We start from the raw sequence: 24,813 nt of genomic DNA, 5'->3' as shown, positions 1-24,813 counted from the left end.
GATACTCCTGAACCCTTGGATCTTTCCGCAATAGAGAGGAAAAGCCTGGGGGACTTTCTGAAAGTCTTTGTCCTGTGCAGGCAAAAGGCAGATTATCTCCTGATACAGATTATCTCCTGACATCTAGAATGTGCAATATAGCTTCTCTCTCGCCTCTGTGAGGCTTGGGACAGAAGGCTGGAAGATTAATCAATTAGTTCATGTGAAACAGGGACGGTTACCTTGGGAATGAATTTTGGATGTGGCCTAAGCATAACTTTGCCCTGAAAGAATACTGGTGGGGAGGGGAGGGAGGGAAGGTGCCATGAGAGCTACTATTTCTTCTGTTCTCCTGGCTGAAGTAATCGCTATCAGGAAAGCTGTTTTCATTGAGAAACAGGTGGCTATGGGTTTGAAGGGAGGCTTAGTCAGTTCTTTCAGCACCAGGTTTAAGTCCCACGTGGGAGGAGGAAGTTGAGGTTGTGGGAAGAGGCTTACTATACTCCTGAGGAGCCTTTTGGTGACTGAGTGTGACTGCACTGAGTACACCTCTACTGGAGGTGGAAGGCTGTTATAGCCGATAGGTGGACTCAGAGAGCTTACAGACAGATCCAATCTTTTTAGGGCCAGAGCAAAGTCTAAGATGTTGAAGAGTCACGGATGTCAAGGAGATCTGTTGGGAAATGCACCAAATCCGAAACCTGGACCATTTTTGCACGTAAGTATGCTGCGTTGAGGACTTTCTACTGTATAATAATGCCTCTTGCATGTCTTTTGAACAGGAGCTTTCTAGTTGTTTGAACCAAGAAGGAGCCATTCTCTGAGGCAGAGAACCCCCAGGTTGGGATGCAGATTGTCCTGGGACAGCAGGTAGGGAGTGACTGGGAGAGGGATTGGCGGGCATATTGCAAGCTGTGACAGATAAAGGAACCAGGTCTATCTCGGTCAAATAGGAGCGATCAGAATGATGTGCGCTCAGTCTATTTTTAAATTTTCAGCAGGACCTTCAGTAGTAGGGGAAAAGGAGAAAAGGCGTAAAGAAGGTCCCCATCCCACGGGAGGATGGCATCACCTAGGGAGCACTGTCTTATCCGTGCTCTGGAGCAGTAGCGGGGACATTTCTTGTTCAAGTAAGTAGCAAAAAAATCTGTGGTTGGTGTCCCCTATTGCCTGAATAGATCGTAAAGTACTACTGGGTCCAGCTCTTGCTTGTGGTCATGTGGGAATTAGTGACTGAGACTATCCGCTATCAAGTTGTGTGCCTCAGGGAGGTAGTCTGCTGACAGTGTGACATTGTGGGAGACACACGAGTTCCATAATCTCATTACCTCTATGCAGATGGAAGGTGATTGGGCTCTCCCTTGTTGATTTATGTAGTACACGCAGGCTATGCTGTCTGTTAGGACTCTTGTGTGTGATCCTTTGATCAGCGGGAGGAAGTGGGTGCAGGCATTCCTGACTGCCCTTAGGTTGAGGAGGTTGATGTGAAGGGATATCTTTGTGGGTGACCATTTGCCTTGGGTATTATGGCCATTTAGATGTGCACCCCACCCTATGAGCGATGTGTCAGTGATTAGAAGCAATGGTTGGGGGGATCTGCAAGAAGGGGATCCCTTTGAAAATGCTGGTTGGGTCTTTCCACCAATCTAAGGAGATTTTGACCTTGGTGGGTAGCGAAAGGGGTTTATCTTGTCTGTCCCTGTTTGGGCTGTAAACAACATCTGGAGGCACCACATGTGAAGCTTTGGCATGTAGTATTACCGTTGTGCCCGCTGCTATGTGCCCCAAGTTGTAGGCAGTGTCTGGCTGATATTTGTAGGCTGTTTTGAATGGTCTATATGAGTGTGGCTAAACAGAAGAATCTGTTTGAGCAAGGGGAGTTCTGGTCTGTAGAGTCGAAGCCAGCGCCTATGAATTCCAGGTGCTGCACTGGAGTGAGGGTTGATTTCTAGGCGTTGATCTGCAGACCCACTTCTGTAAACAAGTGTATTGCAGCTTTGGTGACTCAGTGAGCCTCTTGTAGAGATTGGGCTCTGAGGAGGCAATCGTCCAGATACAGGTAAATCATGATCCCTTAGGCGTGTAAGTGGGCGGCCACTACAGAGAGAACCTTGGAAAATACTCTTGGGCCAATGAGCACCCTGTACTGGTAGTGGTCTTTATCCTAGAGAGGATCTGAGAAATTGTCTGTGAGTCGGTAAGACTGAGATATGAAAGTAGGCGAGGGCTGAAAACCAGTCTCCCTGTTCCAGCGCTGGAATGACTATTGCTAAAGTGACCATCTTGACTTTTAAGCCTTGACAAACTTGTTCAGAGCTTTGAGGTCTAGTATGGTCTCCAACCTCCCTTCCTTTTGGGTATTAAGAAATAACAGGAGTAGAACCCTTTGCCTTGTAAATGTTGAGGTACTGGTTCTATGGCTCCTAACTGGAGGAGATGATCGACCTCTTGTCCCAGTATGGCCACTGGGGTGGTGGCATAGAGATTGTTGTTGGTGCCCATGCCAAGATGGTGGTGGTGGGACCATCTGAGGATATCCTTGAGGCTCTGCTGATACTGGGCACCGTAAGGAGCCTTTGAGGAGTACTGAGATGCCACCTCCTCAGGTTCACTGTCCGAGCCCTCACTGGAGAGCAGGGGAGCATGGTAGAGCAGTGGGGAAGACTCCCGTGCCAAGTGAAGACTTGGTGCAGAGGTCCCAGCACTGAGAAGAGGAGACCCCGATGCATGGAGTGCAGGAATTCCAGTGGTGCTGTCCGACTCAGTGCTGTTGGCAGTACTGTGGGGGATGGGGATCTCGCCCATACCGCTTGCTCTGGTGCCAAATGAGGTGTCGAGGATGGTACTGATAAGGAATCACGTACTAATGTTTTCTTAGGAGGAGTGCTTACTTTGTCCCTAGGTACTGTTGACTCAGTGCCTGTGCCCATTGGCTGTAGGTCTGTCAACAGTATCTGCCACTGAGGACTTCCATGAGCCACACCGGATTGAGAAGGTCTCTGTGCTGGTGGTACCGAGGATATCGAGTGTGCCAGAGAACGTTTACGGCTATGTTGGGGCTCAATGTGGGGACTTCTGCTCTTTTATTGATGATTTGTGAGAGGGGTCAGCACCTTGTTTCTTTAACTCACAACTTTTGGATGTTATGGACTATGGGGAAGACTCACGTCTGAAAGGTGACTCATGGCATAGGTCTGGAGATGGTCGAAGAGCTGCCTCCATGAAGATAATCTTCTGCCTGAGTTCTCTACCTCTAGGAGACCGGGGCCTGAGCTGTTTGCAAAGACCACACTTTTGTTGAATGTGGCCTTCCCTGAGGCAGCAAATACACTGAGAGTGCTTGTCTACAATAGGGATCGCCTCTTTGCAAGAGAGGCACTTCTTGAAGCAAGGGAGCTGGGCATACCCCATTGGGGGAAGGTCCCCAACGAGGAGAGAAGTGGGAAAAGAAAGTACTTTTTTTTTTAAAGGGGAAAAATAAGGAGAAAGAAAAAAATGACAACTAGAACTACTACTAAGAACTAGGAGGCTAACTAACTATAGAAAAGCAAATAGCTCCGTTTCTAGCTGGGGTGGCCGAGAAGGAACTGAGGGGGGTTAGCCTGAGTGCGCCGACTAGCCTCATGGAGCAGCACGAGGAGAGAGGGTGCACGTGCAGGCCTAACAGATACTGCTACCAAAGTTCTAAAATCAGCAGCACAGGGATGCACGCACACCTACAGTGGAAAACCCACAGGGACACTACACAAAGAAGCAGTCACATATACCAAGAGAATGCTAAGATTATAAAGTGAACAAAATATAATAACAAAAACATGTATAGTTAGATACTGTGCTACAGAAAAAGCTTACCATTGTTTGAGAGAGGTTTTGAACAAATTCTGCAAGTGTGGAGTTTTTTAATACTTTGAACACAGTATATTTCACTTTTTCTTCATCATACATATCATTGCCTTGGTGGCCACAAAACTGGTCCTCTGTCACTATCTGAAATATTTTATAAACATTACTTATACATAGTTTACAGCTGAAGAATCAAAAACACTGTTGATGTAAGCTTTGCCTCTGAATTTAACTGTTTATTGGTGTCAGTGTTCACATTTAAATCATTTTGTGTTAATAAGTTTTCAAACATATAAGCTATCACTGAAACAAGACAAACTATGCTACTCAAAACCATGTTTAAAAATTCACAAATATTCTGACAAAACACAGCACAAAGCCATTAACATTTAGGCCCAAATCTTGCAAACACTTACGCACAATAATAATTTTAGCATTAGAGAAGTGCCCCTGCATTCAAAAGGAATATTCACCAACGTGTTTCCCGGAATGGGGCCTAAAACATTATGGACCAGTTTCTGATCAGTATACCAATTCTACTGGGTGTGTTGTTCCTGTACTCCCCTGCAGATATTGCCACTGTGGAAAAGCCCTGGTTTAAGAGGAATTTCATTCTGGTGTAGGGCCAGCACTGCCTCTATTAGCAGTACATAATGGGGTAGACGGAGGGAGGGAGTAGGTGCTCTGCCTATTTGGTGCTGCTGGGTGGCTCCATAGGAAGCCATAGCAGTACAGTGTATCGAACAGCAGCCCCAGGGCTTGGGGACTTCTCTGGACCCTGGCCATCTAAAAATGTGAGAGATGCAAAGGTAACAGTTCTCCTCCACTCCTACATGGTGAACTCGGCACAGCTGCAGTCCAGAATTGGGCGCTATAGCTAGCTATATTCCAATTTCAGAAAGTTATTTATGGGAGATATCCTGAGTTACCCTAACACTGCACTGTAAGAGTTCAGTCCTTTTCCTCTAATACAATAATTTAACACTCTCTAAAAAGCCATGAAAAGTTATATTCTTGTATAAGTACAACAACCAGTGGACCAACAGAAATGCCCATGAATATACTGTTATTTCCCCCTGAGTACTATTAATTTCATCAGGATTCAAGGTGACATTTGCAGGTATAAGAAATGATAACTTTCTGTAACTGCGGTTCTTTGAGATGACACAAAGACGTGTATTCCACTTAGATGTGTGTGCACCCAACTCACTGGAGCTGGAGAATTTTCCCTATCAGTACCTGTAGAGAGATGGCACTCACACCTGCTGGCCATACCGCCTCCCAGGACTACATGAGGCAACACCGCCACGACCCTTCTCATTTTCTTTGCACCGAACGCCCAGACGCTAGACTCTGATGCAGAGGGGACAGAAGCTGGGTCATGGAATACACTTCTGCATCATATCTTGAAAACCACAATCACAGTAAGTCACCGTTTCTTCTTTGTCAAGTAGATGCAGCTGAGTATTCCACTTAGGTGACTCTCAAGCAGTACCCATCCCAGGACACAGGGCTTGGAGTCCACCTAAACAAGGATTTCAGGGCCACCTTACAAAAACTTGCATCCACCCTTGAAGATGCAATAATGGTGTAATGGTTCGTAAACATATATATATGGACAACCACAGAGCAGCGCTGCGAATAGGCAATATTGAGACATCACTGATGAATGCCTTTAACTATGGCTGTGCTCTCGCAGAATGAGCTCTCACCTGCTAAGGAGGCGTAGCTGAACCTATTTCATATGCAGTCTGTGTTTTACATTTAGAGGTAGTTTGTGAAGAGACTGCTTGATCTTTCATGCAATCAGCATATGAGACAGGTGAGGTGAAGCACAGAATGGTTTAGCCCTATCCAGATAGAAGGATAGAAATCATCTGACATCTAATGCATGGAGAAGCTGCTCCTCAGGAGATGAATGCAGCTTAGGAAAGAACACAGGTAAATATATCACCTGGTTCAAATGAAACAGAGACCACTTTAGACAACAATTTTGGGTGTGGTCTAAGTCACTTGGTTCTTATCAGAATTGTGTATAAGGAGGTTCTGCCATCAGAACCTGCAGCTCTCAGACTCTTCTTGTGGACGTTATTGCTACCAGGAATGCAGTTTTCTGACACAAAAGCGGAAAAGAACAAGATGCCAGAGGCTCAAATGGGGGTCCCATTAAAACTGCTAAGACAGTATTAAGGTCCCACAGAGAAGCCAGCTCTCAGGCCAGATGAAGAAGCCCTTTTAAGAATCTTGCTACCATAGTATTGGAGAAAACTGATCTTCCCTGAAAGGGGGGATGAAATGCTGATATTGCTGCCAGATGCACTTCCAATGAGCTACACTCAAGTCCTGACAACTGAAGGTACAGCAGGCACTCCAAGATGCCCTGGATAGAAACCAGCATCAGCTGAATTCCAAGAGCCAGGGATCACAACGAAAACTGCTTCCACTTAGCTGACTAGGCCATTCTGAGGGAAGGCTTTCTACAGTTGAGTAGAACCTGTTGAACAGCTGCTGAAAACTGTTCTTTCTCCTCATTTAGCCACAAAACATCCATGCTGTGAGATGCTGGGAGCTGAGCATGGGATGCTATGTGTGACTGATTCTCTGTAAGTAGGTCAGAATTGAGAGGAAGGAGTATGGGAAACTGAACTGACAGCATGAGGTCAGAGACCCAGCACTGCCTCGGCCATGCTGGGACAATGAGAATGAGTTTGGCATGATCCAATTTCAGCTTAAGGATGATATGTGGGATGATCAGGATCTGGGGAAATATGTACAGGAGAGCTGATCGCTAGCTGACATGGAAAGTGTTGGAAAGGGAGCCTGGACTGAGGCCCCCTTGAGAGAAGAAAGCTGACATTTCCCGTTGTCCCTTGTAGTAAGCAGGTCAATCGTCACAATGCTCCAAGCTGTGAAGATGACCTGGACAACACTTGTCTTCAGAGTCCACTCATGACTCAGTGAAAAATTCCTGCTGAGATGGTCCGCAAGATGAAACTGGACCCCAGGCAAGTTGTCGACTCTCCTTGATGAAGAACTGCCATAAACTGATTGCCTCTTGGCAAAGTGTCATGGAATGTGGTCCCCCTTGTTTGTTCAAATAATACATCATGGTAGCGTTTTCAGTAAGTATGTGAATCACTGAGCCCCTGACAGTCCAGAAAAGCATGACCTGCATTGCACATGGCCGATAGCTCCAGCAAGTTGATATGCTGTGAGGACTCCTGCTCCGACCACATATCTTGAACTTTCAGTGACCCAGGTGTGCTCTCAAACTCATCAAAGAGATGTCAGTGACAATAGCCCTGGCTGGCAAGGGCTGGACAAAGGAAACACCTTAGCATATGTTCTCTGGACACATCTACTACTGCAAGGAGTCCAAGACCTGTTGAGGAAGACCAAACAATCTATAGGAGTTAAGAGTTGGATAGTAAACCACCCTGAGCCAAATGCAGAGGTAGCGAAGGTGCAACTTTGAGAAGTGGGCCACCTGCGTGCAAGTGGGTGGATATGTAGCCCAAGAGCCTCAGGCACATCTGAACTGTCATGGAAGTCTGAGACAGCAGACTGAGGCAAAAGGTAGTAAATCACCTTAAAACGGTTGGTCGGCAGAAAAGCTCTCAAACTTTTAGAGTCTACTAGGGCCCCACTTAACTTTTTTTTCAAAGTGGGAACCAAAGCTGACTTCCCAGTGTTTAGGATGAGACCCAGATGATCGAGTAAGCACAGCATAATGTCAACGTGAGCAAGTATTTTCTTTCTGAATCTGCCCCTCAATAACCAGCCATCCAGATACTGGAAGATGTGGATTCCTTTCTTCCTGAGATATGTCGTCACGACAACCACACATTTAGTAAAAACACAAGGGGCAGAATAGAAGCCGAATGGAAGCACCATATACTGAACATGGTGCTCTGCTATGACAAATCAAAGGAATTTCCTGTGACCAGGCAAAATCACCACATAAAAGTAGGCATCAAGAAGGTCCAGATCAGCAAACCAGTCTTTCTGAGACAATGTGGGGAGGATAGCTGACAGAGTGACCTTTTGGAACCTCATGTATCTGATATATTTGTTGACGCCACAAAGGTAGAAAATGGATCTTATCCCTCTCTTGGATTTGGGCACCAGAAAGTACCAGGAACAGAAGTCGAGACCTCAGTGTTCCGGAATAATAATCTCCTCTGCTGCTCCCCTACCCAGTAGAGAGCAAACCTGCTCGCGGAGCAGCATCTTGTGGTCCCTGAAGAAGAGAGGTCCCTGAAGAAGGATGGGGATGGAGAGGAAATGTATGAAATAGCCTGATCTGAGAGTGTCCCAGATGTCAGTGGTGATCAAGCCCCAAGCATCATGAAAGCAGGCCACCCGGCCCTCAAACGGTGGGGATAAGGACAAAAGGAGCAAAAACTAGAACACTGCTCTGCACCAAGGAGTCAAAATGGGTGCTTGGAGGGTGACACGGAAGGGCATCTGAACTGACCAAACTCCGGACCCAAATGCCTCCTCCTCATGTATGGGGATCACTCCCCTACATGACAGACAATGTTTAAGCCCTGGTGAGGGTATCACCCAGGAAATACTTAAACTCAGTGGGGTCAGGGGCCACCTTATATAATCGGGGAGGGGCTATGGCCACAAGCGCCACCTCTCTACGGGTTACTGGTACAGTATCTCCTCACTTAAAGTTGTCCCGGTTAGCGTTACATTGCTGATCAACTAGGGAACATGCTCGTTTAGTCGCACAAAGCTCCCTTATAACATCCTTTGGCAACCGCCTGCTTTGTCCAGTGCTTGCAGGAAGAGCAGCCCGTTGCAGCTAGCTGATGGGAGCTTGGCATCAGGGCAGACCGGCAGCCCTCCATCAGCTCCCCTAAGTTCCCCATGCGGCAGCCTCCCAGCAGGCTATTAACTGCCAGCAGTTCAGCTGTCCCTCCCACTATTGCCATGTGTGCTCCTGCCCTCTGCCTTGGAGCTGCTCCCGGGAGCCTCCTGCTTGCTGTGTGCGGGGGGGAGAGAGAAAAGAGGGGCGCTAATGTCAGGGTGTCCCCCTCCCCCCGCTCCTGCCCCCCACTTACCCCTTCTCCATATAGAGCAGGGTGGGGACACAACAGGGCTCAGGACGGAGGGAGCTTGCTGGCCGCAGCTGCTGTCTCAACTTCCCGATCTACTTAAAAAGGCAATGTACTTAGAGTGGTGTCAGCGTACTTAAAGCCGCAATGTGCATCTCTCTCTCTCTAACACAGGGTGTGTCTGTCTGTCTGCCATGCTGTCTCCCCTCCCTCCATTCGTGCTGCCTTGAAGAGCGTGAGGCTACATTAATAACGTGTTAACTCTTGAGGGCTCAGCCGAATGCTAGTTCATCATTTAGCAGTAAGGCATTCCCTGGGAAATATCCCACCCTCTAACTCAGGGGCGGGCAAACTTTTTGGCCTGAGGGCCGCATTGGGTTTCGGAAATTGTATGGAGGGCTGGTTAGGGGAGGCTGTACCTCCCCAAACAGCCAGGCGTGGCCCGGCCCCCAACCCCATCCCTCCCCTGAGACTCCTGCCCCATCCAACCCCCACTGTTCCCTGATGGCCCCCCCGGGAACCCAGCCCCATCCACCTCCACCCCGCTCCCTGTCTGCCCCCGGAACCCTCACCCCTGACTGCCCCATCCAACCCCTCATCTCATTCCTGACTGCCCCTGCCGCCCCATCCAACCCCCCGTTTCCTGACTGCCGCCCCCATTCCTCGCCCTCTGACCACCCTGACCCCTATCCACACCCCCGCCCCCTGACCACCACCCCCTGAACTCCCCTGCCCTCTACCCAACCCCCCACTCCCTGCCCCCTTACCGCGCTGCCTGGAGCACCGGTGGCTGGTGGCGCTACATCCGCGCTGCTTGGCTAGAGCCAGCCATGCCACTGCGCAGCACAGAGCACCGGGTCAGGCCAGGCTCTGCAGCTGCGCTGCCCCAGGAGCTTGCAGCCCTGCCGCCCAGAGCATTGCGCCGGCGGTGCAGTGAGCTGAGGCTGCGGGGGAGGGGCCGGGGGCTATACATATAAAAAATAGTTTTTTGTCTGGTGAAAAAAAATTTCCTGGAATCTTACCCCCCATTTACATTAATTCTTATGGGGACATTGAATTTGCTTAACATCGTTTTGCTTAAAGTCGCATTTTTCAGGAACATAACTACAACAAAATTCTCTGGCTCCAGTGTGCTGGGCATGCACATGCGTAAGTGGAATACATAGCCGCATCTACTCGAAGAACTGTTTGTTGGATGAAGCCCTAAGCTGGTGGTTCACACCAAACAATAAGTAACAAACAACTAGAGAACCCAGATTTTGATTTGGGTGGTTTAACATTAGAAATATTGAATTAAAGAAGATGGACATGTCTGTTTTCTAGAATTCTGACTACTATTAAGCCAATATTACTATCTTCAAATTTCAAAGCAGAAGTTCGTTTTAAGTGACTCTGTTTGAAAGCTGACCTGCACTTGCATGTAGAGGTGAGCTTCCTGCCTCTCCTTCCTCTTCTGAGCCTCTATTCTCTTTTCTTCTTGTAGCCGTTCTACTAATTGTTGAGGAATATCATGGTCTGTGACAGGCTGCAAAACTTCACCTAAAAAGAAAGTGTGTTTGTGATGTTATATTACAATAATTTATATCTAACAGGGCTTTCATACACACTCATGACTATTCCTGGGGCAATGGGGACACAACTATTTCTGATAATAAGCTAAGGAAAGCTTTTACACACCTTTAAAACCACTGTTTATCTGATATAGCATCGTTACATTTTGGAACAGGATGAACTTTCTACTCTAGGCCAGACTATGCCATTTTCATGATTTATATCTTATCCTTACGAAGAATTCAATTAAATGTCAGATTTTTAGGATTATAAATCTTTACTGACACTCAAATGTACATATATCAAGCCAGATCTAGTTCTCGTCACTAAGGTTCAGTTACATTAAAATAATGGTACTCCATTTCTGCTGTTCAAAATACAAACAAGGCTGTTACACAATTACTGTGAAGAGAAAGTGAAGTACTGTAGTGTACACTTATGACACCACTATGTCAGCTAAAGACATTTTTGATTTTGAAGCTGCAATAAAGACTGGTCAAATACTAACATTTTCCAAGGTTAACTGCAGCTTTCTGAAGCTTCACCATATGGTGAAAGATGACAATAACTTAGGATTCAAAGATAACCACAAACCTCTGCATTTAAATATCTGGGTTTAATCAACATTCACTCACAAAAAGACACACAAATATATACATACTTAATTTTGATTCCCTGATGTAAACCAACATGTAAGCATTAGTACAGTGCCGAACGGATAAGTCATCATCATGACCTCCATAATTGTGTTCAATTGCTTCTTCCTTTGTACATCTCGATACAACATCATCATCAAATTTACACCACTGGGGAAAAAAGTGAATTATTTAAAGATACAAAAAAATTATTCTTGACTCAAATTAACTCACACCTTAACTGACTGAAATTACATGCAAGAAATGGGAAGTCGGGTTTTTTTGCTCTTTGAAGTGACTGAAATATAAAATGCTTTTCCTCCAAGCAACAGAATAATTTTTTAACAATATCCCACTGACTCAACATAAGTTGTGCAACCTTCTGTTCTTACAAAAAGTAAAGAGGGTCTTACATTTCTGATGTTTTATTAATTAAATATTTGAGCCTGCTTTATGTAAAACAGCAATCTTTAGCCAAACTATTCAAATTATTATTTACCTTAACAGAATCTGATCTGTTATCCAAATCTATTTCATTACTACCATGAAGTTCAGATAGCTGATGCTGATTTATTGTAGAATGAAATATAAAGCAAGTGGTGCACAAAAGTATCCAACTACTACTTGTAAATTTTAAACATACTGTGGCAAATATGAAATAAAACATCCCAAAACTTCATCCTTATCTGTAAAATATCTGTTGTGAAAATTAAAGGGGAAATATGAAAAACAGTAAATTTACATTGAATCTTTCTCCTCTTAAATATAAACAATTTAATTGCCCAAAAACATTTTATGGGGCACATAATGCAAATATCTCAAAGAAAGATGTACCTGACCTATAAACTTCCAGTTATATCAAGTCATCAGAGTGTTGAATCAGAAATGTTAGAAACATTTCCCTAACTTTTTCCTGGATTTAAATATACGTATTACAGACAGTAAAGACAGAAGACAGGCTGGGCAGTCTCCTGCTGCACACACTGATGTGTGTGACTGGAAGGATTCCCCTAGCTCAGGGGTGGCCAACCTGTGCTTGAGAAGGAGCCAGAATTTACCAATGTACATTGCCAAAGAGCCATAGTAATACGTCAGCAGCCCGCATTAGCTCTGCACTTCACCTGCTGGCAGACCCACTGATCAGCACCTCCCCCTCCCTCCCCGTGCTTCCCACAGTGTGCAGGAGGTTGTGAGGGGGAGTGGGAGGAGCAAGGGTGTGGCAGGCTCAGGGGAGGGAAGGGACAGGGCCTTGGAGGAAGGGGTGAAGCGGGGGCAGGACCTGTGGCAGAGCCAGGGGTTGAGCAGTGAGCACCCACCCCTGGCACACTGGAAAGTTGGTGCCTGTAGCTCCAGCCCCGGAGTCGGTGCCTATACAAGGAGTTGCATATTAACTTCTGAAGAGTCACATGCAGCTCCGGATGCACAGGTTGGCCATCCCTGCCCTTGCTAAATTTTTTGGCCACAAGTCAACCAACAGCAGGCAAGCATGAGGCTGCTCCTCCCTAAGTGGGCGAAAGGCCCCGAATGCCTCAAACTGTCAGTACCTTCACTAAAACAGAAAAAGATAAAGATTTTTTGTACAAATTAAGTTTCCTTAAGTCTGTGGGACTAGAAGCTGAGTGAGATAGAAACAGTTTAATAAACTCTTCCAAGAACAAGCATTGTATGGGAGAAAATGAACTTAGTTTCAAAGACAAGTATTCTAGTAGTCCCCACTCCTGGAAACCAAAAGGTTCCTAGGGTGACACTAAACAGCAATGGGAATCTTAATTGCAGGTTTCTGAGTTACTCCACGACAGAAGCTTCAACTGCCTCAAAAGACAGAATAAGACACCTCTACAAACAAACAAAATAGTTTGGTTGCTTTTTCAATACTTACTTTGCCATCCCCTTTAGGATTTAAGTAAACAACATAATGTCCGCCATGGTTATCTCCACTATGTACTAGTACTGCATGAAGGATGTAATTTGCAGCATCTTTGGGGTCTGTTTTTTGTAAAAATTCATCAAGTGGCAACTGCTCAGGAAATTCAAACCTAATTTTAAAAAAGTGAGGTATTTTTACTTGTAGTTAAAAGAATAACACTCTTATGCTGAAATGTATTTACACTTATAAACTTCACTAAAGAAAGTTACAGTACATAATTGAACAAGTCAAATTACAACATCATTTTTATCTGAGATTAACTGCAATGACTGGGTAAAGCAGCATATTTTACATTGTTAATATGGGATATAAATAACCTTTGTTTCCACAAGGGATTAGATTCTGCTCTCAGTTACAAAGCAGTGTAAGTTCAGAATAACTCAGCTGAAGTCAAGAAGTTACTCTGGATTTACCACAAATGTAAATGAGAACAGAATCTAGCTCAACAACCCATTCCTTGCAGGTGCTGCAAGAGTGCAACTGCTAAATTAGGTACCTTTTGACTGGAACGTTATTGTTATTTTGCACCAGACCATACTACATAACATTCTCCAATTATTGGTACGTATGGATTTCCTCAATTTCTTTTTTTGCTGGAAAATAGTAAATTAATTTGCAAACAATTTTGCAAGTGTCCAGAACTCATTTCATAGAGGTGTATCGGGCTGGTACAAAATCCACATAATAGAAATTACAGGTTTTTTCAAACAGTACATCTACTTGTGTTAAGAACATCTCTAACTAGAGCGCGTGTGGTGGAGGCAAAAGAAAAAGGTGACATGAGTGGGGAAGCCCCAGTAATTCTGTTTATCCTTGCAGCAGGAATTTGGTATGTATTAAAAACAGTGGCATACTACACTATTGCAACTTCTCTTACTTTTTTGATACCCATATGTAAACAAGGTTCTATATAAAACTGCATCATTTAAAAAAAAACTAAACAACTTGTTACTTATTTCACATCCCAGTAAATGGTTAACAATATTTAATAAACAGCTGAATCTGTCAATCAGAACACTAAACATTCGTAAGTCAACAATGCACGTAATCAGAACTATTTCTTGGGAGCTTTCTTCAGCATATGTCTTCATGTACCTCTCCCTGCTGGTGTCAACTGAAAACCCAAAAGCCAGACTTTGGGCAAAATAGTTTCCATTTCGTATTTCAACAAGTTCAAACTTTATCATGGCAAAAGAGTTACCTATCATTTATCTTGATGTTTTGGTCAGTTTGAGGGTCATACATAAATCTCATGAGCTGAAGATGTAACACCGGTGGCAATGTTAGGAACTTCACACCTTTCTCTGCCTCCTGTATGTTTGAAAAAGAATGCAAGGTTCAGACTCTAAGTTTGTCTTCTTAAGCTACTCAAGCAAAATAATTTTTACCCATAAAATTGCATTTCTCAGATTAGTTTGTACGATATGGGCTTTCATCTACACCACACAATAGACAGATGGGGCAACAAGGATATTTCATAACTTTTTGGTACTTTCGTACCCTCTTGAGCTTCCCAGGTGCTACTGCAGTAGCACTTAGAACAAAATAATTAATTATGTAAAAGAAGAGCAACAAGTAAGGCAAATGCATTGTAACATCGCAATGAACTACTAAGAATCAATTAACAAAAGTTGTCTATGAATAAAAAAATGTATATAGATGCAATATAGCACCAGTGAAACTTCTAAGTTCAAGAAGGTTGATCCAGCTAGTGCTGGAAGATTGCTGAGTGAAAGGTCCTCCCATTATAGCTAGCTTTTCTTTTTACTTCTTGCTACTGCAGTCTTGGGAGAACTCAGGTAAAACTTGTGACTTCAGAGAGGCCTTACTACACAGGGAAGACAGAAGAGTCAAGATGTAGATCATACAGTGGATTGCCAAAGACACTGTTTTCGGACATAACGTAACAAGCATAAGAAGAGGGCAGTGAACAAGTCAGACATTGTTAGGCTGCAACATCTTACCACAAGAAGAGCATTTACATATTTTTTGTTTTTCCAATTTATTTTTAACTATTATTGACAAGAGTTATGCTTGTTGTTAAAAAAAAAAAAAAAAAAAAATCAGCTTAACCAAACCAGTTTTAGACAAGGACTTCTGCTTTTCATCCTGTGGTAGGCAAAGTGAAACTGAAAAGCCAGAGAGAGATGGACTGGTGTAAAGAGATGAATGGCAAAAAATATTCTGCAACTTCAGTTGGTGCTCCTTCCTGTTTGTTGGTAGCATATAGATACGCATGCAAATGCGGACTAACTTTACTGAAGTAGTTGAATGGATTGTCACCTCGAAATCAAATATCAGTTGAAAAACAGAATCTAAATTTAAATGCAAGTTATAATTTCTTCTTTGGGAAAAAAAAATTTATAACAAAATCATAGGGAAAAGCAAATTGCATTGCTGAAGCCTTCATTTCAAAGTAACTTAACAAGAATTAACAAAATATACACAAGCTTGCTTCGAAGGAAGCCACCACAATCAGTTAATGCAAGGTTGCATGAATTTCATAACACTTTTGATCAATGTAGTTCAATAGCTAGCTCTCGTTGGAAATCCTTTATCAAGGATCTGGAAAGAAAACTCGGTAATTCCTCTTGAATTTTATACCTGTAAGCCATGTTCTCCTGCATCGTATTTGTTATCACCATCCAGCTGTTCTACTGCAACATAATCAATGAAGGACTCAAATACTAAGTGAGAAACAGAAGGAAAAAACAGAAGTTTACTAAAACAATGTGCAGACTCAGTGCAAAAACCAGGGCTTTGGAGCTGTGCTCCGGGGCTCTACTCCAGCCCCAGGCAAAAACCTGCAGCTCCGCTGCTCCGCGCTCCAGTTCTGAGCTCTGCTTCAAAGCCCTGGCAAAAACATTTAAAAAAGAGCAAAATAATTTGCAAAATTTGCTCAAGTCTAATTGAAAATTTCTGTCTTTGTACAGTGAAAAAATATGTTATATTGCTTAAGAATTTCAAACAATAGATTGAGACTTATTTGGAATTAGAGGGAACAAATATAAATTTTAAAATGTATTTTAAAATGACAGATTTAAAAATCAGATCGTTAAATGATCCACTAGCTTTCTACATTCACTTCACTTTGTGAGTGACAGACAGTTACTTACCCGTGCTGTAACTGTTCTTCGAGATGGGGTGCAGATGTGTATTCCACTCAGGTGTGCAAATACCTAGTGCACTGAAACCGGAGAATTTTGCTCAGCAGTACCCATGAGGGTGATGCTCGCATCCTCTGGCCCTTGTAGCCCATCTTATCGCTATATAAAGGCAGCACCACCTCAACCCCCCATTCAGTCCTGGAATCTAGGACTGGAGACTCATAAGCACAAGGGATGGAGGGGTAGGTCGTGGAATACATGCCTACACCCACATCTCAACAGTTACTGCACAGATAAGTAACGGTCTTTTCTTTGAGTGGTTGCTGACATGTATTCCGCTAAGGTAACTCACAAACAGTACCGGTAGGAGTTGGGGCTTGGAGTTTATTTAAAGAAAGACTACATAACTGCCTTCCCAAAGTTTGCATTTGATCTAGATACCAAGGTAACAGCATGTTTGGTAAAAATACGTATAAAGACTGGGTAGTAGCCCTACAAATGTCAAATATTGAAAAATTACTGCAAAATGCAATCAATGTTGCTCACTTGGGCTCTCACTGAATGAGTCCTAATTTCTTTGGGGGTGTGGTCTGAGCTACTCCAAAAGCTGTGGAAATGCAGGAAGTTATCCACCTGGAAACAGTCTGCACAAAGACTGGCTGACCTTTGTTCTCACCCTCATAAAATACAAAAAGTCGAGATAATGAACAAAATGTTTTGGCCCTTTCCAGATAGAATGCAAGGCACCACCTGACACTTAACATATGAAGACACTATTCATCTGCATTTGAGTGCAGCTTAGGAAAGAATACAGATAAGAAAATAACCTAGTTAAAGTCAAACTGTAAAACGACTTTGGACAAAAACCTTTGGATGTGATCTCAAGGAAACTGTCTTTGAGGAACTGTGTATATGGAAGCCCTACCATTAGGGCCTGCATTTTGCTGACTCTTCTTGTAGATTTTATAGTAACAAGAAAGTCTTTCTTCCGGAAAGGAGAGAGAACGGACAAGTTGCTAGCAGCTCAAATGGAGGACACACGAGGACAGGCAGTACTGTACTAAAGTCCAACAATGGGACCATTTCCTTTCCAGGTGGAAACAGGTGGACTATACCTTTCAGAAATTTCACTACCATGGAGTTTGACTTCCCTGGGATTGGAAGATGGAATGCCAAGATCGCCACAAAATGAACCCTCAACAAGTTAAGAGCCAAACCTGAAGGTTCAAATGTAACAAGTAATCCTAAATGTCCTGAACACCGGCTAACATTGGTTGAATTCCGTCACCAAAAACCTCTTCCACTTGGCCAAACATGTAGTCCTAGTAGATAGTTTTCTACTATTAAGTAAGACACACCAAACTGCTTTTGAATATTGCCCTTCCTCCTCATCTTACATGTACCATCCATGCCGTGAAGTACAGATCGCTCAGCACCAGATATGCAACCTGGCTGTGGTGTCCGGTCAGTAGTTCGGGAAGGAGAAGAAGATATCTGTGAGGTTGAACAAACAGACTCAGAAGGTTGGAGAACCACTGTCTTGGCCAAGTCAGTGGAATAAGAATCAGTTTAGCACGGTCCAACTTCAGTTTGAGGACAAACTAAAAGATTACAGGAATGTGGGAAAGGCATGTGTCAGGGCCACTCCTCAATTCAACTGGAAGGCATCAGTTAAAGACCTTGGGCTGAGTCCTGCTTGAGAACAAAACTGATGGCATTTTTTTTGTTATCCTTTGTTGTACAGATTGACCGATGGGATGTCCCATTCCCTGAAGATGGACCTCACCACATTGCTCTTCAGAGACCACTTGTGGTTCTCAGAGAAAGTTCAGCTGAGATGATCAGACAATTGGTTTCAAGAACCCGATAAATGTGTGGCGGTGGGCATGTCATCCTGGATGCAAAAGTGCCAAAACTTTATTGCTTCTTGACAAAGCTGGTTGAAGCAGACTCCTCCTTTTATCCATACTACATTACAGTGGTATCATTGATAAGTATGTGACTGCTTGCCAGCCGCAGGACGAGCTGGCTGGTTAAAGTTGGAACCAGAGGGCATTCTTCTGAGAGACTTGTGTCTTCTCTTAGAGAAGTCCAATTGCTTTGCAGAATAAGAAGGTTGTCTGAAATACTGTTGGGAGTACCAATGGAACTGCTGTTGTTGTTGCTGATCCCCATAATGACAACTTTTAATTGCCGGGGTATAAATCCCTAAGACCTATAACATAGTTCTGGCACCCTTAAAAGAACGTAATGCCTCATCTGTCTTTTCAGATAACAAAAACCATCCATCAAACAGTAAGTCTTCTATGATTTGCTGCATGTCTGGAGCAATGCCTGAGTTCTGCATCCAAGGAACCCTTCACAGCTGAGGACATAATCTTAAATGAGGTGTCCGCCACATTGAATGCTGACTGTAGCAACATCTTAGCCACTATGAGGCCCTCTGCCAGGGAAAAACTGTGATAAGGGACTGATGGGGGTCAGAGCAGTCTCACCCTTACATAAGCCATGGGAAGGGTTATAAGGTCCTGAGGGCTCAAACACCTCCCCAAAGGGTACTGTTAAGCAAAGTTCTCTGGCTTTGGGGTGCACGTGCACACGAGTGGAATACATGTCTCGAACCCAGTGAACCATCTGCTTGGTTTACTGAAGTCTTAGGTGGCTCTATATTTCTTGCCTTGCATGCCAATGACTTGCTTGTGTAATTAACAATTAGCAACTGCTACAGTGCTTGACTCAGTTAGCTGTTCTCTTGATTTTTATTAACATGACTGTCTTTAAGTAAAAATGGTCTGTGTTACTTAAAAGTTCATCTGCTCCTGTTGATCATGCCTATAATACTCCTGGGGGAATTCTGTGCCACTGCATGTGTGCAGAATTCATGGCTCCTGCAGATTTCTTTGCTTCCCCGGGACAAATGACTTTCTCACAGGGATACAAAGGGAAGCTGCAAGAGCAGTCATGCACTACTCCCCAGCTGTGCAGGTACATCGTTTCAGGCACCCGGAGCAGCTGTTGAAGAGGTGAATCACCGGAGGGCTAGGGAAACCTCAGCCAGTTGTTCCTACACGGAACCAGGATCAGCTGCTAGTCCCGGCTGGGCTGGAGAGGACTACTTCTTCCCCTGCAAGGAGTAACTGGGGCTGTGTCAGACCCACCCCCAGAAACCTCCCCCAGCTGCAGGAAGCTCAGCATCCTCCCCTGCTTCCTACCCCCATCGCCCCTCAGCTGCAGGGGGAGGCGTCACTGTATGGGAGCTGCTTCCCCATCTGCCCAACCCCCATGCATCTGGACCTCCCATACCCAGAACCCCCGCCAAGCCTCACCCCATACACCCAGAACCCCCCTAACCCTCCAGACCTGAGCCCCACCCCACTGAAACTCAACCCCTGCCTCTGGAGCCCCCTTGCCTCCAGACTGCCACCCCTGCACCAGACCATGCCTCACTGAGCTCCCTGCACTCAAATCCCCATTCTGATGAGCCCCACCCCCCACCTGCACCAACTTGAGCCCCCACATCCAGACCCCCATGCCACTGACCCCCAACTAGCTGCACTCAGACCCCCACCGCCCCACACCCCACTGTACCATCACTCAGACCCCCCGTCTGAGCCCACCACACCCAGACCCCTCCGCTGAGCCCCAACCACTTTCCCCTAGAAGCCCCTGCAGAGCCCCATTGCCCCTGCACCTGGAACCCTCCCTCCTCCTACCCCCTCCCCAGGTCTCTGTGCATCTAGATCCCCCGCACACCTAGACCCCCCATTGCGCTGCCTGCACCCAGACTGTCCCACACAGAACCCTCTCACCCCACACCTGGATCCCCCCACACTGAGCCCCTCCACACTTGGATCCTGCCTGGCTGAGCCTGCCTACCCCACACCCAGTGTGCCTGGCGCAGAGGGGGAGAGCCCCATTGTGTTTCTGGGGCAGGCCCAGGCCTTGTGCTATGTCAGGGTCAGGTACAGCCTCACCACTGAGTCTGTGTCCCAGGGGCAGGGAGGCTGCAGGGTAATCTTCCACCTTCATGCAGACAGTGGCCTGTGCTCCCCCTGCCATGCTGGAGCCTCTGCATTTATTTATTGACAAATAAAACTTGCAGAATTTTAAAATATTGTGTGTAGAATTTTTTTTACTTTTTGGCACAGAATTTTTAATTTTTTGGTGCAGAATGCCCTCAGGAGTACTATACTTGAATCATAATCCACTGTGGCATTATTTCTACTGCAGAAGCAACGAATTGAGGGTATTACAAAATATTATGACATCAGAAGAGGAGTACTGTATATACTCGTTCATAAGCGGAACATTTTTGGTAAAAAAGTGACGCATTAAAGAATGGGGGTCGGCTTATAAACCGGTCTACACCAAAATCTGATGATTTTAAACTCTAAGAAATCATTGAATTGAATATCTAATACATTGTTGTTTTGTTTACCTGAAGCGTCTGCAGGCATGGAGCCCGCCCCTCAGTTCCCTGTGGCCGCAGTTCGCCGTTCCCAGCCAATAGGAGCTGCGGGAAGTGGCCATTGGCTGGGAACGGCGAACCGCAGCCACAGGGAGCTGAGGGGCTCCGTGCCCGTGAACTCTCCAAGTAAACAAAACCTTCCGACCCGCCAGCAGCTTACCCTGATGGGCCGGGAGCCAAAGTTTGCCAACCCCTGAAATATAGGGTCGGCTTATGAAAGGGTCATACAGTTTTTACTATTTTTACCTATCCATCTTGGGGGGTCGGCTTATAAACAAATGGGCTAATGAACAAGTACATACGGTAAGTAGGAAAAAATAGATGAACTCTTAAAATACAAGACGATCCTAACAAGAAATGAGGGGAAAGGAAAAAAGAAAAAATGGCCAATGCAAGCAGGAGATCTCTAAATCTGGGGTTCTCAAACTGGGGGTCATGACCCCTCAGGGGGTCGCGAGGTTATTTACATGGGGGCGTCACGAGCTGTCAGCCTCCACCCCAAACCCTTCTTCACCTCCAGCATTTATAATAGTGTTAAATATACAAAAAAGTTTTTAATTTGGGGGGGGGGGGCACACACAGAGGCTTGCTGTGTGAAAGAGAGTCACCAGTACAAAAGCTTGAGAACCACTGTTCTAAATAAAAAAATCGGTGAGGTATCTTCATGCTAAGACACCTACTTATGAGATCAAGGTGATGAGCCCTTGTAAATCTATTTGAAGTCAGTAAGGTAGGTGGGTGCGAAGCATTTCTGAAAATCAGCCCCAAAATTTAATTTGTGCATACAGAATACATATCACTTACTATTTTTCTTTCCCTTTATACTTAGCTGGATGTCATAATAATCCTCTATTCGTTCAGACCGATAGTCTACGTGTTTGCACTGAATGTAAGACTGCAAACAAAAACAAAGATAGGATTTCAATATGTATAAATAACAGAATTATTTGTAAAAAATTGTTAACTGACTAAATACATACCACCATCTTTCCTCTGAATAATTTAGGGATAGTGCCCTCTACACACGTGCCTTTCATTTTATTTTCCACATTATCAAGCAACTGAAAGAAATTAGATTTGCACTGTTATACAGACTGAACTACCTTTTTCTGAATTTGTTTACTTAAAGTATATAATTTTAATTTAATGATGAAACTTTGGGGACTTCACTTTTTCTTGTGCTACTCATGTGACCATGAAATATTAATCACTTGACATTGGCTTCTCCTTTCTATTAATCCTTTAAGTCCTCCTTTCCCCCCAAATCCTTTCAGGGCTAGCCCCATGCCATTTCCCCACAGATTTGAAGAGCTTTGCAAAAGTCTGTGGTGGTCTAGAACAGCAGGATAAACTCCACAAGCAGAGTAGCTTCGAACTCTTCCTGGAAGGTGGAAAATGACTATCACTGGCAATGCATGTAATCTCCAACTGCTTATGGAACAGAAATGGATCTTCCTTCTCAGTAAACAAAAAAGTAACAAAACAAAAAAGAGCAGTCATAATGAGGCTACTGTAAAGGTGACCTGCAAAAGATTTTTTTTTAAATTGGGCTTGTGCCTTTTAGAAATATTAGGAATGTAAAGTCTGGACTTCCCTGGTTTTGTTAGAGGACGACTGTGAACACTTTTCATTTAATTGAAGGAGCAAAGATGCTGAATCTTAACAGATTTCTATCCACAATGTTAGTCATTGAAGTTGTATAGCTTTCCCCAAATGCAAACATAAAACAGAGTTTTAAATAGGCTACAAATACCTTTCCCCTCATAAGTAAACTAATTTGTTTAGCTCTTGTGTTGTCACCATTTAACGAACTCTGCAGTCAGAGTCTTTCAACCCAGAAAGAACCTGAATTTCTAATTTAAAACAAGGGGAGAGAGAAACTATTCAAAAAAGCACCAAATTCACTCCCACCATCTTTATTCATCAAAGAAACAAGGGCGTAACTCCAGTTGTTACGTTCCTTTCCAAGCCACCTTTAAATGGCATTTCTCCAATGCGACCTTACAAGGAGAGTCAGCACATTTGAAAAGTTTTCTATATTTTGTTTCTAAACTTTGCTTTCCCCTACAAATTGTGTCCCCCTATCCCCCGGTCCATAAATATAAAGGGCCACATAAAGCTCATGCTATATTTAGAAAGGAAGATACCATGTAAAATGGAACTCTCTAAGCCTTGGTTTACTCCAATATAAAGAATTAATTTCAGTATTAATAGGAATACATGCCAGCAGGCAACACCATGTATATATGCAGATATCAACAAGAGATGCTGGAAACTTACCACTCGACATAATTCCTGAACATCATGTTGCATGAAACTGTCTAAAGTTTCCCACCTTTATAAGACAAACAAGTAATAACATCACTATATTATAAAAGTGCAGAAATCCAGCATTTAAAAAAAATATTCTGATAAATCAATTTTAGAATAAGAGTTTAAATAAACAATCAGATAAAGGAAGATCTGAAACTGGGATCCTGAATAACTCCACTTTCAAAATCAGATAGACCGGAAAAATGCTCCCTTTTTGTTACAAAAATACTCCATCGGGTATTTCACTCAAGTGTCTTCTACAAAGGTAAACATCTGCTGTTCCTATCTTAAAATTACCAGCGCTCTTAGCACTTAATATCTACATCTTATTCTACTTTCTCTTGTTTTAAGATTGATGAGGGTCTGGACATAAGAGGTTATTTGCAAAAAATTTATTGACAATGAATTACTTTTTCTCTGAAAAGAAGTCACTTTTAGATATTCTTTTGCAGACCGCACATCTAGACATATATCAAAGGACAGACATTAAGACTGGAATTTTGAAAGTACTCTGTGTTGGCCTAACTCTGCTCCCATTGACACCAAACATAAAACAGATGGAAGCAGAGTTAAGTCAAAACTGTGCACTTTTGAAAATCCACCTTAAAATATCACAACTTCTTTACTAGTTTTACTTTAAAATAGAGGAAACATGGAACAACTTGTAGTTTTAACAATTTCAGAATAATATACCGCTGTATACTTCTATACCCCTCTACCCAAATATCTCAAAGAACTTTACAAAGATTAAATTAAAGATGAAGTTAACTGAGATACAAAGAGGTTAAGTGACTTGCCCAAGGCCATATGAGAAATATGTTGCATACCTAAGCCCTGAAAACAGATTTCTTGCCTTCCTGTTCTGGGCTTTAGCCACTAGTCAAATTAAAGGCAAGTGAAATAGAAAAGGATTAATTACATCTCTATAGATATCTGATTACTGTGTAACATTAAAATGAATAATGCAACACAAATAGATGTTCCAAATTAAGAACTAATGGGCAGTAGTGGCTTCTCAGGTCAAAGACAACACTTTCTGCAGAATCTAGGTTTGACTTTCCGCTGTAGCATTACCACACCGCACCTTAAAGTGGATGGAAGAGAGGGAAAAGTGCTTTATGGACAGGAGTGGGAGTGAGGCTCAGAAGCTGCTGCAAAAAGGGGGAATGGGGTCAGCAAGGCCGACTCATTCCCAGGGACTCCCCCAAGAAGGTGAATAGGGAAAAGTGAGTGGCTCTAATACATGCTTTGCCTGTCCCCAAATACTTCAGAGTCCCCTCTGCTCCACGTGCCCACATTGGAGCAGAGCTTCTAGACTTCAGAAGTGGAGGGTTAGGTAGCAAGTACTCTCCAGTCAGAATTCCCTCTGAACTTGGTGGAAATCCACTACGAAGTCACAGATGGCATAAAAAGCAAAAATTCCCTCTATTACATTGCCTTAAAGAGGAATGTTATAAACACCATACTAAACTTCATTGACCTCATAAGAAAGAAGCAAACCAAAGCTGATAGCTAGTGTCAGAAACAAAATGAGCCATATCAAAGTGCTTATGTTGCAGCCAACATCACAGTATTTGAGCGACCAAGTCTGTTACCAGAAGCAGTGACCCTCAAGATGGTAATTTTTCATACTTAACCCCTGCGCCCCAGTAGCAGTGGCAGATTAATGCATAGCCCTACAGAGCCCATGCCAATTTGGGGGCCTCCCACAGAGCGCTGGAACCTGTGTAGAATTTTTCGGGGGGAGCCCACCAACATTGTGGCCCCACCACCTGCTCCTGGTCTTCCCCCCAAAGCCCTGCCCCCTCTGCTCCTCTCCCCCATCCCCACCCCTGGGCAGGACAGAAGCTGGAGCTGGGCTGTGGTAAGAGCCACCCAGGGAGCCTGGGGCTGCTGTGGGGAGCCCTGGACGCTTCACCTGCCC

General features: G+C 44.1%; 1 protein-coding gene across 3 annotated transcripts in view; it reads right to left on the bottom strand.

The window, feature by feature from the left end:
• The window catches only part of USP7 (ubiquitin specific peptidase 7), a 193,585-nt gene that overhangs the window by 18,084 nt on the left and 150,688 nt on the right, over window positions 1-24,813 (bottom strand). For all 3 annotated transcript variants that reach the window (XM_043524404.1, XM_043524405.1, XM_037910410.2), the window contains 9 exons: window positions 22,857-22,911; window positions 21,557-21,637; window positions 21,381-21,471; window positions 15,606-15,688; window positions 14,203-14,312; window positions 12,954-13,110; window positions 11,101-11,245; window positions 10,297-10,427; window positions 3,832-3,966 (listed from right to left, as the gene is read on the bottom strand). In XM_043524404.1, the coding sequence (XP_043380339.1) occupies window positions 3,832-3,966; window positions 10,297-10,427; window positions 11,101-11,245; window positions 12,954-13,110; window positions 14,203-14,312; window positions 15,606-15,688; window positions 21,381-21,471; window positions 21,557-21,637; window positions 22,857-22,911 (988 nt within the window). The remainder of the gene's footprint in view (window positions 1-3,831; window positions 3,967-10,296; window positions 10,428-11,100; window positions 11,246-12,953; window positions 13,111-14,202; window positions 14,313-15,605; window positions 15,689-21,380; window positions 21,472-21,556; window positions 21,638-22,856; window positions 22,912-24,813) is intronic.

The sequence above is a fragment of the Chelonia mydas genome, chromosome 10 (genome assembly GCF_015237465.2).
Source record: "Chelonia mydas isolate rCheMyd1 chromosome 10, rCheMyd1.pri.v2, whole genome shotgun sequence".
In the NCBI taxonomy this organism is placed as follows: Eukaryota; Metazoa; Chordata; order Testudines; family Cheloniidae; genus Chelonia; species Chelonia mydas.
This window is presented reverse-complemented; position numbering and strand designations above follow the sequence as displayed.